The sequence below is a fragment of the Tenrec ecaudatus genome, chromosome 1 (genome assembly GCF_050624435.1).
Source record: "Tenrec ecaudatus isolate mTenEca1 chromosome 1, mTenEca1.hap1, whole genome shotgun sequence".
NCBI lineage: Eukaryota > Metazoa > Chordata > Mammalia > Afrosoricida > Tenrecidae > Tenrec > Tenrec ecaudatus.
The window spans coordinates 35,237,114-35,251,368 of NC_134530.1; the positions used below are offsets into that span (position 1 = coordinate 35,237,114).

The 14,255-nt window shown below is 49.0% G+C and overlaps 1 protein-coding gene across 2 annotated transcripts in view; it reads right to left on the reverse strand.

The window, feature by feature from the left end:
• The window catches only part of MTOR (mechanistic target of rapamycin kinase), a 124,524-nt gene that overhangs the window by 62,677 nt on the left and 47,592 nt on the right, over window positions 1-14,255 (reverse strand). For both annotated transcript variants that reach the window (XM_075550856.1, XM_075550853.1), the window contains exons 24-28: window positions 14,045-14,137; window positions 13,236-13,382; window positions 6,876-7,018; window positions 3,209-3,371; window positions 2,747-2,892 (exon numbers count right to left, since the gene is read on the reverse strand). In XM_075550856.1, the coding sequence (XP_075406971.1) occupies window positions 2,747-2,892; window positions 3,209-3,371; window positions 6,876-7,018; window positions 13,236-13,382; window positions 14,045-14,137 (692 nt within the window). The remainder of the gene's footprint in view (window positions 1-2,746; window positions 2,893-3,208; window positions 3,372-6,875; window positions 7,019-13,235; window positions 13,383-14,044; window positions 14,138-14,255) is intronic.

Sequence of the window (14,255 nt, forward strand, 5' to 3'; positions counted from 1 at the left end):
ATGCCTCTCAAGCACGTAAGGTACCTGTTCGGTGGGAGCGGGATAATGGGCACCGCGGATGCAGAGATTCAAGCCCAGCGCCGTCTCTCACCTTGACAAGGCTGGAGCCTCCAAAGGCAGGCACCACTTTGTTCTGATCAGACCCTTGAAGGCAGGTGAGCACACAGCCCAGCACAGAGCTGTGCAGGAAAGCTGGCCCCATCAGGCCTGACAAGTGGGTATCAGCGTGGTATAAGCACCGAGAGGGCACCGGCCTGCTTTCAATGTCAAGTTGACAGCTGTCTCAGGGTCATGCTTTGGGCGGCGAGTCACAACACCGACCATTCGGAACGGGCAGCCACCATGAGGAAGAACGACGAGGCTTTCTACTTTTGTAAAGAATTGGCGTGTAGGATGCCCACGGGGGCAGTTCTTCTCTGTCCTACAGGATCCCCTGAGTTGGAACTGACTTGATGGCAGTGAGTTTCATTATTTGGTCAGTCAGAAAAAATTTAACAAAGGGGATTACCGCAAGGGTGGGGCCGTGGTAGGGAAGGGGCACAAAAGCAGGCCATCACATTGCACCCTTATGCGAGTGCTAACTTAGTAAAAGGCCCACAGCGCGTGTGTTTCCACTTAACTGAACACCCATTTACTCTTCTGTTCCCTTTAGAAGCAACTGCAGTCACTTATCTCTATGAGCTTTGAGAGGTGGGACTGGCCTCAACGTTGGCCTTGTTTGAGGCGTGTAGGTGGGATTTAATGTGTCCTGGGGCAGAAGGAAGACAGATGGATTGACTCAGCAGCAAGAAAACAATATTGTCAACAGAGCACTGCTTCTGAAAACAAAAATGAAAACTAAGAAATAACTGTACAAAGATGTCTTTGTGTAGGTCTGTCCCAAGTTGTTTCAAAAAGAATTTAAGGCTGATTTAAATATATACATATACATACACACATGTATATATTACATGTCTACAATATCCCCAGGTTCTTAAGTTTAAGGCTAAAGCACAGCCTGTTTTATTGTAGGTACAGTATGTATATAACGGATTCAAATATACACAGTACAACCATTTTTAAAAATAGTAGACAAAATGGTGAAGGAAACGAAGAATACGAAGTATAAAATAATGCAGGGTTGCAGATTCATGGTCAAACTATGTCAGATTTTGGAGTTTGTTGGAGGTGGGCTCTGGGGCCACGGAGGGAGGAAATTCAATCATCACGGAAGAGAAGAGGCTCAGGGACACAGACCCTCCACTGCTCCCGACCAGAGGAGAGGTTTTCCAAGATTCCTCCAGAGCCCGGAGGGGGCTGCTGTTAGCTCAGCAGCCCTGCCGTGGGCTGTTTCTGAAGCTTTCTTCAGCACAACTGATGGCATGCACTGCCACGGGTAATTAGGACAAGACATTTTCCAAAATCAGAAGTAACGGTTGAAGAAGGACACAAAAAAGACAGGTCAGGAGGACATGGGAGTCCAGCTTCAAGAGTCAGACCAGGAATGTGCCTGCAGCGTTTGGAGCAGACTGAAAAGAAGGTGAATGTGATAAAGATCTGTGGGCCATTTCAGGCACATTTAGCCTGAGCTGCCAAAGGGCCCTAACACTGCCTAGGACTCGCGTGGACTCTCCTCCTACAATCACCTCCAACACGAGCAGAGAGATCCAGGTGGGACTGAGAGGGGCTTCTAGTAGATATGAAACAGAAGAAGATTGAACAAGAACACTCACGTGCAAAATGAATTATGTGGTGTGGAGGTTATAAAAGGCAAACACCAGATGCCTGCCCCAGCCAGAGATGCTATTCCTAAACTAAAACAAGAGCGAGTCTCCCAACACACCCTTGACAGCTGCTCCAAGACGTGGTTTTGGAAATCGCCGTTCTCTCGGAGCCCACCTTATCCTGGTCAGCAGGCGGCTCTGTCTACCTTTGTGGCTCCGTTTTAAAGCATGTAGGGGGAATACTTTGTAGCATCCGCCAGAAGGCAGAACTGGTGGAGAGCGTGGCAGCTGGGACAGTCCTCTCAGATGACGGAAGCACTGGACACACCGCTGGTTCTTCCAGCCACTGCTGATTAGCTGGGGGATTTTCCCGAACTGTGTACTCAAACGAGCCAAAGTGCCGGCGTTTCCAAGGAGGTCATTAGATCTGAGGGTTAAGGTGCCCTGATCATCTTTGGAGGAAACGAATACTTCCCCAGAGCTGGAGCCAATGCCTCGGTGGCTTGTGATTTCCTAATGGCAGAAAACTAGTAGAACAACTTGTTTTCCAAACCCAGTGTGCAGAGACCTAAAGCCATCTTTGAGAGGCTTTCAAGAGTGAAGGACATACCAAATCAGGGGAAAGACCGTCAAGTCCCCGAGTTTGCTCTCCTTCTTCTACTCAGCACCAGTACAATACCATAATACCAGGCAATACCGCCTCACCCCCCACGGCCCTAAGCCGGACTTCAGGTGGCCTCTGAGATGCACTTCAGGCTGTTATCTAACTGCATGCAAAACCTATCTCTCCTGGGCAGCTATGGCCACAGGGCTGCTCACTTCTTCGGGATCAGGTTGGAAAACAATAGGATGACAGGTGGGAAGGCTCAACAAACACTGACAAGCATGGCCAGACTCCAGGGGAGAGCCATCTGCAACTGCAACTCACGCCAACATGCCGGCCCGACCTGAAGGCAGGCTTCAGAGCAGAAGCCTCCCTGGGACTCCAGTGAATTGACATCACACCGGGGGCAGAGGGGTCACGTTGGATGAGGGCAGCCTACCTGATGAGCGACTCCAGGATGGCGGGGGTGGGGCCCTTCTGGAACTCCAGCTCTTTGTAGTGTAGTGCTTTGGCGTAGGCTCGGCACTTGGCAGCTCTCTCACCCAGTAAGACAATGCCATTGTCATCTCTCAATGGCAGTGGGCCCTGGAGGAAGGGCAGAATGTCACACACAGGGAAATGGCAGATGGGAGGGTTCTCCCCTCCCACCAGCTGGTTACCTGTCAGCCTCCATCTAGAGCAGTGGATCTCAACCTTCCCAATGCCGCAGCCCTTTCATACAGTTCCTTGTATTGTGGTGACCCCTCCCCAACCATAAAATCAATTTCATTGCTACCTCATCACTGTGATTTTGCTATGGTTATAAATTGGGCAACCCCTGTGAAAGGGTTGTTTGAACTCTCAAGGGGTCACGACCCACAGGTTGAGAACCGCTGGTCGAGAGGCTGGGGACAAGTCTCACCTTGTCACTGTGTTCCATGAATTCGGCCAAGTTTAGGAGGGTCTGCGTGACTTCTGCGATGTCTTGTGAGGTGAGGGCCAACTCGATGCTTCGGATGAGCTCATCCTGCTGGTCTTCATTCAGTTCAGACCAGCAGGACACAAAAGCGGCATTGAAGAGGTCCCTGAGGCAGAGGAGAGTGGAGAAAGCTGGAGGCACCCCGTCCTACCTATCCCCTCCCCTCTGCCTGGTGCACAAAGTCCCACCTAGCAATCTCCTCCTGGCCTCACTGACTTTGCTGACACAGAACTTGTCCAGTGAGGCTGGAAAGGGTCGACCCCTGCCTTGTCAAATGCAGCAGGTCTAGTCACACCTATGTGGCTCTTGAGTGCGACTGAGGGACTGAAACTTCAATCTGATTTTCATTTCAATTAAAACAACCAGAGGTAGCTAGCAGGGGGAGGGTATCTGACAGGGGGAGGCAGGGAACCTGGGGCCGTGTGCATGCCTGCGCGCAAGAGGGGCAGAGGAGTGGAGAAGGACTTGTCTCAACTGATCCCTCACTGGGCAGCTTTTGCATCATTTCTCTTCACCTCGGATGGACAGAGAGAGGACTTATAACACAGAGGTCAACATTAGCCGATTCGGAAAACAACCGTCCTGAGGACCCTTCAGGCCATTTCCTGGGCGATATCCAAATGCCGCAGATCAGAGGCAGCACCGCCGGTTGCTTTTATAAATACACACTGCAAGAGCTCTTGGCTGGCTGGTCGGCAACAACATGGCAGGAGGAGTTAAGAAACACTCTAGTTTCTACACTAGAAAGCAAGGCCAAAGGGGATCTTCAAAGATCCCCCCAGTCAGTCTCTAACAGCTGGGCCTTGCCAAGAATGGAACCAGAGCCGCCATTCCTAAGAGCACAGAGACGGTTTGAAATCGCTATAGTCTCACATAAATGGAATTTGCTACCTGTGATATCTGAATTTTAATCTTATTCCCCCTCCCTGCACCCCATTTTCTTGTGAGCTGAAAGGAGTTCAAACTAGAGGAAATGGCTATAATGTCTGGGTCTAGCATTTGATATCCCTAACTCTACCGTTTGTTAAATGCTGGGAAGGGACAGGAAGACCAGTTAAGGACTCTGATAGAAAAATAAAATTCAACATGCAAAGGATTCCAAGAAAACAGGAAGAACTCTTGTTTAAATGATGAAAGCAACTCTCTGATCTAGGTCAGATCAAGCAGCATGTCTGGAAACAGGGGGCTAATGACAATGGAGCTTCAAAAAGCTCATAGGAGAAAGCATTCTTGCTCTGAGGAAGCTCAATGTCCTTACATTGGCATTCTATGGTGACTCACCTTCCTGACACAAATGCTGAAGACAAATGGGTGCATAAGCAAATGTGGTGAAGAAAGCTGATGGTGCCCAGTTATCAAAAGATATAGCGTCTGGGGTCTTAAAGGCTTAAAGGTGAACAGGCAGCCATCTAGCTCAAAAGCAACAAAGCCCACATGGAAGAAGCACACCAGCCTGTGCGATCACAAGGTGTCAAGGGATCAGGTATCAGGCATCATCAGAACAAAAAATCTTACCAGAGTGAATGAGGGGGGAATGTAGAGTGGAGACCCAAAGCCCATCTGTTGGCCACTGGAGATCCCCTTTGCAGAGGGAGGGGTCTCGGGAGGAGACGAGCCAGACAGGGTGTAATGTAGCAACAATGGAAAATACATCTTTTCTCTAGTTCCTAAATGCTTCTTCCCCTCCCCTCCCCCCATCACTATCATGATCCCAATTCCACCTTGCAAGTCTGGCTAGACCAGAGGATGTACACTGGTACAGATAGGAGCCAGAAACACAGGGAATCCAGGGCGGGTGATCCCCTCAGGACCAGTGGTGAGAGTGGCGATACTGGGAACATAGAGGGAGGGTGGGCTGGAAAAGGGGAACCTATTACAAGGATCTACATGTGACCTCCTCCCTAGGGGAAGGAAAACAGAAAAGTGAGTGAAGGGAGACGTTGGACAGGGCAAGATATGACAAATTAATAATTTATAAATTATCAAGGGTTCATGAGGGAAGTGGGAGCGGGGAGGGAAGGGAAAAATGAGGAGCTGCTGCCAGGGGCTTACGTGGAGAGCAAATGTTTTGCGAATGATGAGGGCAATGAATGTACAAATGTGCTTTACACATGGATGTATGTAAGGATTGTGATAAGAGTTATATGAGCCCCTAATAAATGATTTAAAAAAATGACAGGAAAATGGAAGTGAAAGGTAAAGACAAGCTTCCAGGCCCTTCTTAGAGCCTGTAGATACACGGCTATCTACCACAGGCCTATTTGGCGGACGTTGTGCGCAGAGGCGACATGGAGCAGAGGAGGGTCCCATATGGTGTACCAGCTGGGCACCTAAAATCGTCACATGACGGAAACAGGGAGTCCTTGAAATGGATTTTTTCCCTAGAAGTAATTTTTACAGCATCAAAACATACTTGAATGAAGTGAGATGAGCCAAATCATGTCACTGGTGCAGCCCTCTCCAGGAGCACTCCTTCTAAATACCAGCCGACCAGCTGTGCTGGGAGAAAGGGACTGGAGAGATGCCTTGTTTTCCGCATGCTGCTAAGGAGGACTGCTTATTAAGTGAATCACGCAGAAATGGACGAGGAGTGAAGAAATGTATCACTCTTCAAACCTTCCTGGAGGTCGTCACAGTTACACTAGTTGTTTGTGGTGTTCCTACACACATGTACCTTCATTAGCTGAAGCCACACCATCATACATTTATGAATTCTACTTAATCCATTTCCATGAAACGCTAAGTTCTTATATGCACTTAAAGGTGTTACTTTCAGATGTTTTTTTTTTTTTGGGTGGGAAATTGCATTTTCCAAAGAGGGCTGCAACCATGTCTCCTATTCCAAATGTTCTTTCAGAAATCCGTTACTCCCCCATCAAGAGGTAACATCCACAACCGCAGTGGGCCTTTGTGACTGTCTTAGACAACAGAACATAGCAGAAGTGACACTATGTGACTCCCGAGGCTAGGTCATAAAAGCACCATCATTTCCATCTTGTTCCCTTGGGACATTGACACGTGAACCCAGCCACAAGCCAAGCAGCCCCCGGAGAAGTATGGCCCTCAGACCCTTGCCAACAGTCAGCTTCAACTTGTCAGACAGGTGAATGAGCCATCGTAAAAGTGGTTTCTCCCGTCACCAGCCAGAGGGTCCGTGGTGGCTCCAGGTGTGTCATGCTGTACCTCTTTGCTGCTCCATGGCATCTCTGAGCAGTCAGAACAGGCACTATGTTGGGCTGTTTGCGATGCAGCGATAAATACTGTTGTTGAGTCTGTTCCAACTCATAGCAGGGAAGAAGCACCACTAGGTCCTTAGAATATGGCTACTGTAAACCAGGTACGATTCAACTGTTTGCTAGTTGTTTTCAGAGTTACATACAACTCAGGTACATTTTGGATCCACCGTAAATCTATTAAGGAAACGTTTTACTTTTCATCTGTTGGCAAGGCCAAGATGGCTGCTTTTCCTATGAGTATTTTTTCCTTTCTTTTGTTCCACATTTAGCAAAATTAAAAACACTAACCCTTCTACTATTACTTCTAATATAAAGCCGACTCATTATTTACAACATTATTACAATCTGGGGCTGGGGGGCAAAGCCCACTATACCTGGCCATCGGGTTGTAGGCCTGGGCCAGAGCCCAGCAGGAGCGCAGCGAGGGCGAAGAGGAGTCCTTCAGCAGCTCCAGGCTCAGTCGCCTTAGCCATTCCAGCCAGTCATCTTTGGAGACCCTCCTGGCAGCTCCCCAAGCCTGTAATCCCAGAGGCAACAACGGAAAGCCATCAGCTTCAAGGGCCAATTATACAGACCCTTGTCTGTTTAGTGATCCTTCTAGTCTGACGTAGCTCATGATCAAATCCTCCCAGAGAGCCAAGACAAAAGAGCAGTATTTCATTAAAAGTCATAAAACAAGAGCAGCAAGCTCTGGCAAAGTCTGATCTCACAAGTCATTTATGCTGAATCCTCAGTCCTGGCAAAGGAACAAGCTCCCTCCACAGATCCAGAAGCATGGGATGACCACGGCATGCAGAGTGCAGTCCAGTCCTCCCAGAAGGACCTCCTGTGGGGCGTGGAGGGACAGGGCCCTGGCTCCCTTGCGTTAGGACACAGTACAGCTCCCTGGGGAGAGGGGCAGTGCTCAGGTTCACAGCCTCACCACTCATGTCAGAGGCAGTGAGAGCGAACGCAACCGGAACAAAAGTCGTCGAACACACTCAGCTTTGATTTTCAAGTTTGTCCCTTCCAGCTTTCCTCAAAACTTTGAACTATTCAGGGATCAGGAGTCACTGGGTTGTGGATGGACAGAACACAGGGTCTGGAGAGAGGCAGTATAAGAAAGGGTTAAGAGCTACACTCTGAAGCTCAATTGTGAAGAGTTCAAATCCCACGTATGAAGTTTACTAGCTCTCTGACCTTAGTTAAGTTAGAAACTGTGCTTCAGTTTCTTGCTTGTGAAATAACGATACAGCTCTCACCTCAGAGGGTATTTCAAGTATTAATCTGGGTAATGACTTTACAACAGTGCTTGCCACAAAATTACTGTCTGTCCTATTACTCTAAAGCTAGAACCACCAGGCTGGCATCTTGGCTCTCCCACTGAGCAGCTATAATCCCCCGGCTGGGCTACCTGTATGCGGTGCTTGGACTCCATTTTCGCATCTACTTGTGCTCTACCTAGAGGACTTGGCTGGAGCGGATGAGCAGAGAATGGTTGCTGCTATCACCAACAGGATAGCTGTATGAACTGGCCTAACCCTATTAAATCCCGAACCTTTAGCATGTTCTTAAAAGATTTTCTAGGGCCGGCCCCAATCCCAACTACTAAGTGGACACCTGCCCCTACCCCAAGAAGAATGTATTTCAAAGGACGGCACTGGATCTGTAGCTCCGGGAAAGGGACATACCTGATCGGAACACACGGGAGCAGATGAAGGGGGAGGAGGAGAGACTGGAGCACATCCTGGCCCAGCAGGCCTTGAGGACGATGTTCCTGATTAGAGCAGCCAGTCCATAGAGAGGACCACATGGCCGCCCCACTAAGAGACATGATGCCCCTCAGTGACCCATAGCTCTACAGGGGACAACACCGGAGACACACTGGGAACTGTGCCCGATCTGATCCTGTCACACTGAAGCAAAACAATAAGGGGGTGCAACAGAACAGCAAGGGAATGGCGTGGCAAGGTCCCCAGGGAATGCTGAAGGGTGGACTTTGGGGCCAGGGTGTGGTGCCCAACAGACTGGATGGGAAAACACTCCTACAGACCAACCCAACCAACAATCCTTGAATTAACTACAAGCTTTTCTTTCTTGTTGTGTTTTTTTTTTTGGTCATTGTTTTGTTGTATATCGTTGCTTGGTTTTGCTCTGTCTTGTTTTTGTGCATGTTATTATCTCCGCAAGTCTGTCTAAGACAGGATGGATGAACAACCTGGAGGAGAAAACAATGGGACTGACAGTTACAGGGGGACATGGGAGAGGGGGAGGTGGGGAGAAAGGCAGTGGAATTAACAAACCCAGGGACAAGGTAACAACAAGTGATCCAAATCGGTGTTGAGGAGGGTGTGGGAGGCCTGGCAGGGCATGATCCAGGGTAATGTAACCAAGAGGAATTGCTGAAACCCTGGTGGGGACTGAGAATGATAGTGGGGCAGGAGGAAAGTCAAAAGAAATAGAGGAAAGAGCTAGGAGGCAAAAGGCATTTATAGAGGTCTAGATAAAGACATATATATATGCAAATATATTTATATATGTGGATGGGGATATAGATCTATGTGCATATATTTATAGGTTTAGTATTAAGGTAGCAGAAGGACATTGGGCCTCCACTCAAGTACTCCCTCAATGCAAAAATACTTTCTTCTATTAAATTGACATCCTATGATGCTCACTTTCCTGACACAATCGCTGAAGACAAAGCAGGTGCATAAGCAAACGTGGTGAAGAAAGCTGATGGTGCCCGGCTATCAAAAGAGATAGCGTCTGGGGTCTTAAAGGCTTGAAGGTAAACAAGTGGCTATCTAGCTCAGAAGCAACAAAGCCCACATGGAAGAAGCACACTAGCCTGTGTGATCACGAAGTGCCAAAGGGATCAGTTATCAGGCATCAAAGAACAAAAAACCGTATCACGGTGTGCTCACCTTCCCGACACAACCGCTGAAGACAAATAGGTGCATAAGCAAATGTGGTGAAGAAAGCTGATGGTGCCTGGCTATCAAAAGATATAGTGTCTGGGGTCTGAAAGGCTTGAATGTAAACAAGCTGCCATCTAGCTCAGAAGCAACAAAGCCCACATGGAAGAAGCTCACCAGTCTGTGTGATCACGAGGTGTCAAAGGGATCAGGTATCAGGCATCATCAGAACAAAAAATCTTATCATAGTGAATGAGGGGGGAATGCAGAGTGGAGACCCAAAACCGATTTGTAGGGCACTGGACATCCCCTTACAGAAGGGTCTCAGGGAGGAGATGAGTCAGTCAGGGTGCGATGTAGCAACGATGGAAAATACAACTTTCCTCTAGTTCCTAAATGCTTCCTCCCATCCCCCAATATCATGATCCCAATTCTACCTTGCAAGTTGGGCTAGACCAGAGGATGTACACTGGTACAGATAGGAACTGGAAACACAGGGAATCCAGGGCGGATGATCCCTTCAGGACCAGTGCTGTCAGTGGCGATACTGGGAGCGTAGAGGGAGAGTGGGTCGGAAAGAGTGAACCGATTACAAGGATCTACATGTGACCTCCTCCCTTGGGGACAGACTACAGAAAAGTGGGTGAAGGAGGACGTCGGATAGTGCAAAATGTGACAAAACAATAATTTATAAATTATCAAGGGTTCATGAGGGAGAGGGGAGCGGGGTGGGAGGGGAAAATGAGGAGCTGATGCCAGGGGCTTACGTAGAGAACAAATGTTTTGAGAATGATGAGGGCAATGAATGCACAAATGTGCTTTACACAATTCATGTGTGTATGGATTGTGATAGGAGTTGTATGAGCCCCAATAAAACAATTTAAAAATAAATTAATTAAACATAGTGATCAAACCAAAAACAGATTTTCTAGTAGAATGGACATGCCAATCTTCCTTAAACCAGGGCATCATTCATGTAAGTTAAAAAAAGCTCTTGAAGGCTGTACACTGGTACATATGAGGGCTGGAGGTACAGGGAATCCAGGGTGGATGATACCTTCAGGACCAAGGGTGTGAGGGACGATGCTGGGAGAGTGGAGGGTGAGTGGGTTGGAAAGGGGGAACTGATTACAAGGATCCACATGTGACCTCTTCCCTGGGAGAGGGACGGCAGAGAAGGGGGGAAGGGAGACTCCGGATAGGGCAAGATATGACAAAATAACGAGGTATAAATTACCAAGGACACATGAGGGATGGGGGAAAGGGGAGGGAGGGGAAAAAAAAAAAAGAGGACCTGATGAGAGGGGCTTAAGTGGAGAGCAAATGCTTTGAGAATGATTGGGGCAGGGAATGTACGGATGTGCTTTATACAATTGATGTATGTATATGTATGGGTGGTGATAAGAGTTGTATGAGTCCCTAATAAAATGTAAAAAAAGAAAAGAGGAGAAAAAAATGATTAGGGCAAAGACTGTACAGATGTGCTTTATACAATTGATGTATGTATATGTATGAACTGTGATAAGAATTGTATGAGCCCCAATAAATTGTTAAAAAAAATTATTATCAAAAAAAAAAAAAAAAAGCTCTTGAAGCCCTTCGGATTCCTTGTCCCTGAGAAATAAATATTGGTCTGAGTGGCTGAAAAAGAAGGAAAAGTAAAACTGAAGTAGACTTGGAGTCTAATAACTTACAAGTTCATTTCAAACAGGAAAATAAAACAGCTCTTGAACTTTGGACCAAGCAAGCGATGGAGAGAATGAAAGAGACTGTCCCATGCAACACCATCGAGTCACCAAAGACTCGACTCGTCACCTCCTGAGACAACCTGGAAATTTACTCAAACCAAAGTAGAGCTGTGATCTAAGCCAAAGACTTTACATTACAAGAAACTATACTAGCCAGAAAGACTCGCCTAAATGGAGACATCAGGTCCTTTTCTAGACGTTGGTTTCTGGCTTCCTACCTACGTTTTCATGACACCACTGGAAGCACACAGTCTTCCTAATGTCTCTTGTTCTCTAGTGAGGTGAAGTTGAGTCTGGGTAACCGGGGGCGAGGGGGGGGCGATGCACAGTGGGCGCTAGAGTCACTCTACGGTGCTCAATAATCCTGGCTCCATTACTCACTGACCACCTGGCACTGGGCCTGACTCAGAAGATTGGATGAGTGCAGAGGAGATGCTCAGAACACACGGGAAGGGCTCCACAACGCCGGCTGCTCTCATAGCTAGCCTTACTAAGGCTATTATTTGATAAGCGGCAGGAACGGGCCTTTGCTGTAAATCAACTTTTCGGTTCTCTGGGGCCCTCGGAAAGGCATTCCCACCCTCGGGCACAGGGCTGTCTGTGCCGTGGGAACATGCTCAGGGCATGCCAGATTATTCTGAAGATAAGCCCACTAGGTGTCACACAACTGTGAAACTACAGGAAATCTGGGGCGGCATGAAGGAGTTCTAACCACAAGAAACATCACAGAGATGGTAAGTTGTTATTTGGTAAAAATGGATAAAAGTACCAATATCTAATTATGGCGCGAATAGGGGAAGAACACAGTCAGCTGTAACGACGGCCTTGGGTGAGATGCACGAGGGAGCCTGCTCTCTGTGTGGGGAGGGCATGCTATTTTCCCCAGCTCGGAGCAGAGAGCAAACTGGACTCCTGGGAATTTCCTGAGCGAGAGAACAAAGCTCTTCAGCAGGGTGGCCAGCTGCCTGCTTGGAAGGACATTCTGATCCTAGGTGGGAAAAACACATCTGGGAGGAAATGTGCTTCTGGCCTCCTTGCCTGGCCCCACCCTCACACTCTGCCAGGGTGAGGGTGCTTCAGTTACTGCCCAGAAATGCCAGGCGACTAATGACCTCTTCTTCCTCCTGACGTCTCCAGAGGGAAGCCCGCCGAGGGAAAGCAGCTTTGCTCTGCACCCCAGGGCCTTTTACAGTCCTTCCCTCTGGCGCACCGGGCACCCTCAGCAGGGGTCACTTCCAGCTCTGTGCGGGTACAAGTGGGCATGCGAGCCGGGAAGCAGCCCCAAGCGCTGAAGCTGTGTCTGAGTGTGCGAGCACATAGCGCTGCTCTAATCTTGAGGCCCAGAGAGAGCCAGCGGGCTGGGTCCTAGCCCTCAACCAGCTCCGGCTTTCCGTGTGGGCACAGAAGTGTCCGCTGCTGGTGAGAGGAGATCAGTACCAGGCTGAAATCCAAGCGGAGGGCTGTCGACAAGTACTAGAAATACTGAAGAGGAACGTAAAGTGTGGCAAATACGCAGCCTTGCATACGGATTTAGGTCAGTCAGCAACGTTTCGGTGGCTTGTTTTGAAGTGGCGAGCTGGTGAGGTGTGGTCAGCCTAGAGAACTCCACACTCAGCCTCAGCGCTCCAGCCCGGCTGTTCAAAGTGTGGTTCGTGGATGCGGAGCAGGAGCTTGTGAGAAATGGCGACTACCAGGCACACCTCAAACCACCTCCGAGACCCGCATTTTAACAGGAGCAGCTGCGACTCACCAGCCCGCCCACGTCTGAGAAGCACCACTTCCACGAGCCTGCACCAACCTCGGTGTTAACAGGGGCCTCACCCGTTTTGTCCCAACCCATGAAAATGAGAATGTATCCGCAGCAAGCTTCCAGGGAACACAGAAGACACTGTTCTCTACAAAGAACAAGGACAGTGCAAATACATGCAGAGAGAGAATGGCCTCAGGCCATCACCTAGATTTCCAGGAACACCTCTGGGGCTGGGTTTTTGCCATTTTAAGCAGAAAGTAACAAGCGTTGAATGTTCTGGACGTGAAAGAAGAGCAGGGCTTCCCTTCCCAGGACCCAGCCAGGGGCAAATGGACCTGCCTTTTGGAGGTTGATGGTGCTGACATGCAGTTTCTTCATGGGTCCCGTCTCTACTGGTCCGCTGGCCAGCGCATCCCCTTGGCCGCTCCTCAGCATCCGGTGCTGGTAAATCAAAGGGTCCTCCTCTTCATCCGCCAGGGTGTATCCCTGCAAGCAGAGGTGACAGGAAACATCTGGCACAGGACCCTCCCTGCTGAGAATCTTCTTGGGAGGTTGGTTCAGACCACCCGAAGAGCCTGCATTTCCACAAGAACGTGTCTGCGGGAGCTGGATGGCGGGTGGGCTGTATTCCCCACTGCCGTCCAGACTCCTCTGCTGGTCCCTGACAAGCGCTGGCTCAGGATGGGCGCGCAGCGACTGTGAGCAGCGAGGGCACTGGAGACGCGTGCACAGCAGGGTTGGGAGACAGCCGACAGACTGCCACTGGGCCCGGAGCTAGCTAAGAATGGGAGTTCTATTTCAAATGGCTGGAGAAACAAGAGTCAAAGGAAGATGAGTAATTCACATGTGAAAATGATATGAGACTGCGATTTTGGTGTCCACAAATACAGTTACATGGGAGTGCAGCCAGGCTCAGTGGTTTAAATGCTGTTGTGGCTGGTGTCAGGCTCCAGACGTCCAGAGACAGAGACAGAGGAGCTCACAGGGCAAGAAGTATTTACTATCAGATCCTTTTCTGAGAAATGACGTCCGGATCAGAGCTACAAACTTTAGATTTACTCCCATGGGCACTCCCACAGTCACGAGAATAACACCAAGTGGGCAAGACCGTGGGTCTCTGGAAGAGAAACACCGCAGGGGGAGCTCACCTTGACAATCCTGCAGATGAGCACATCATAGCGCTGATGATTGATTCGGTGTCGCACCAGGACTTTGTTCACCATTGGAATGAAAATCTGGTACTACCGCGGGAGGGAGAAGAGACCAGAACCCATCACTTTGGAAAGTGAAAAGCAGAGAAAAAGCTCCCACCACAGCCACCTTTTAGCTATTCTTTGTTGTGGTTAGCTGTGAGGTATC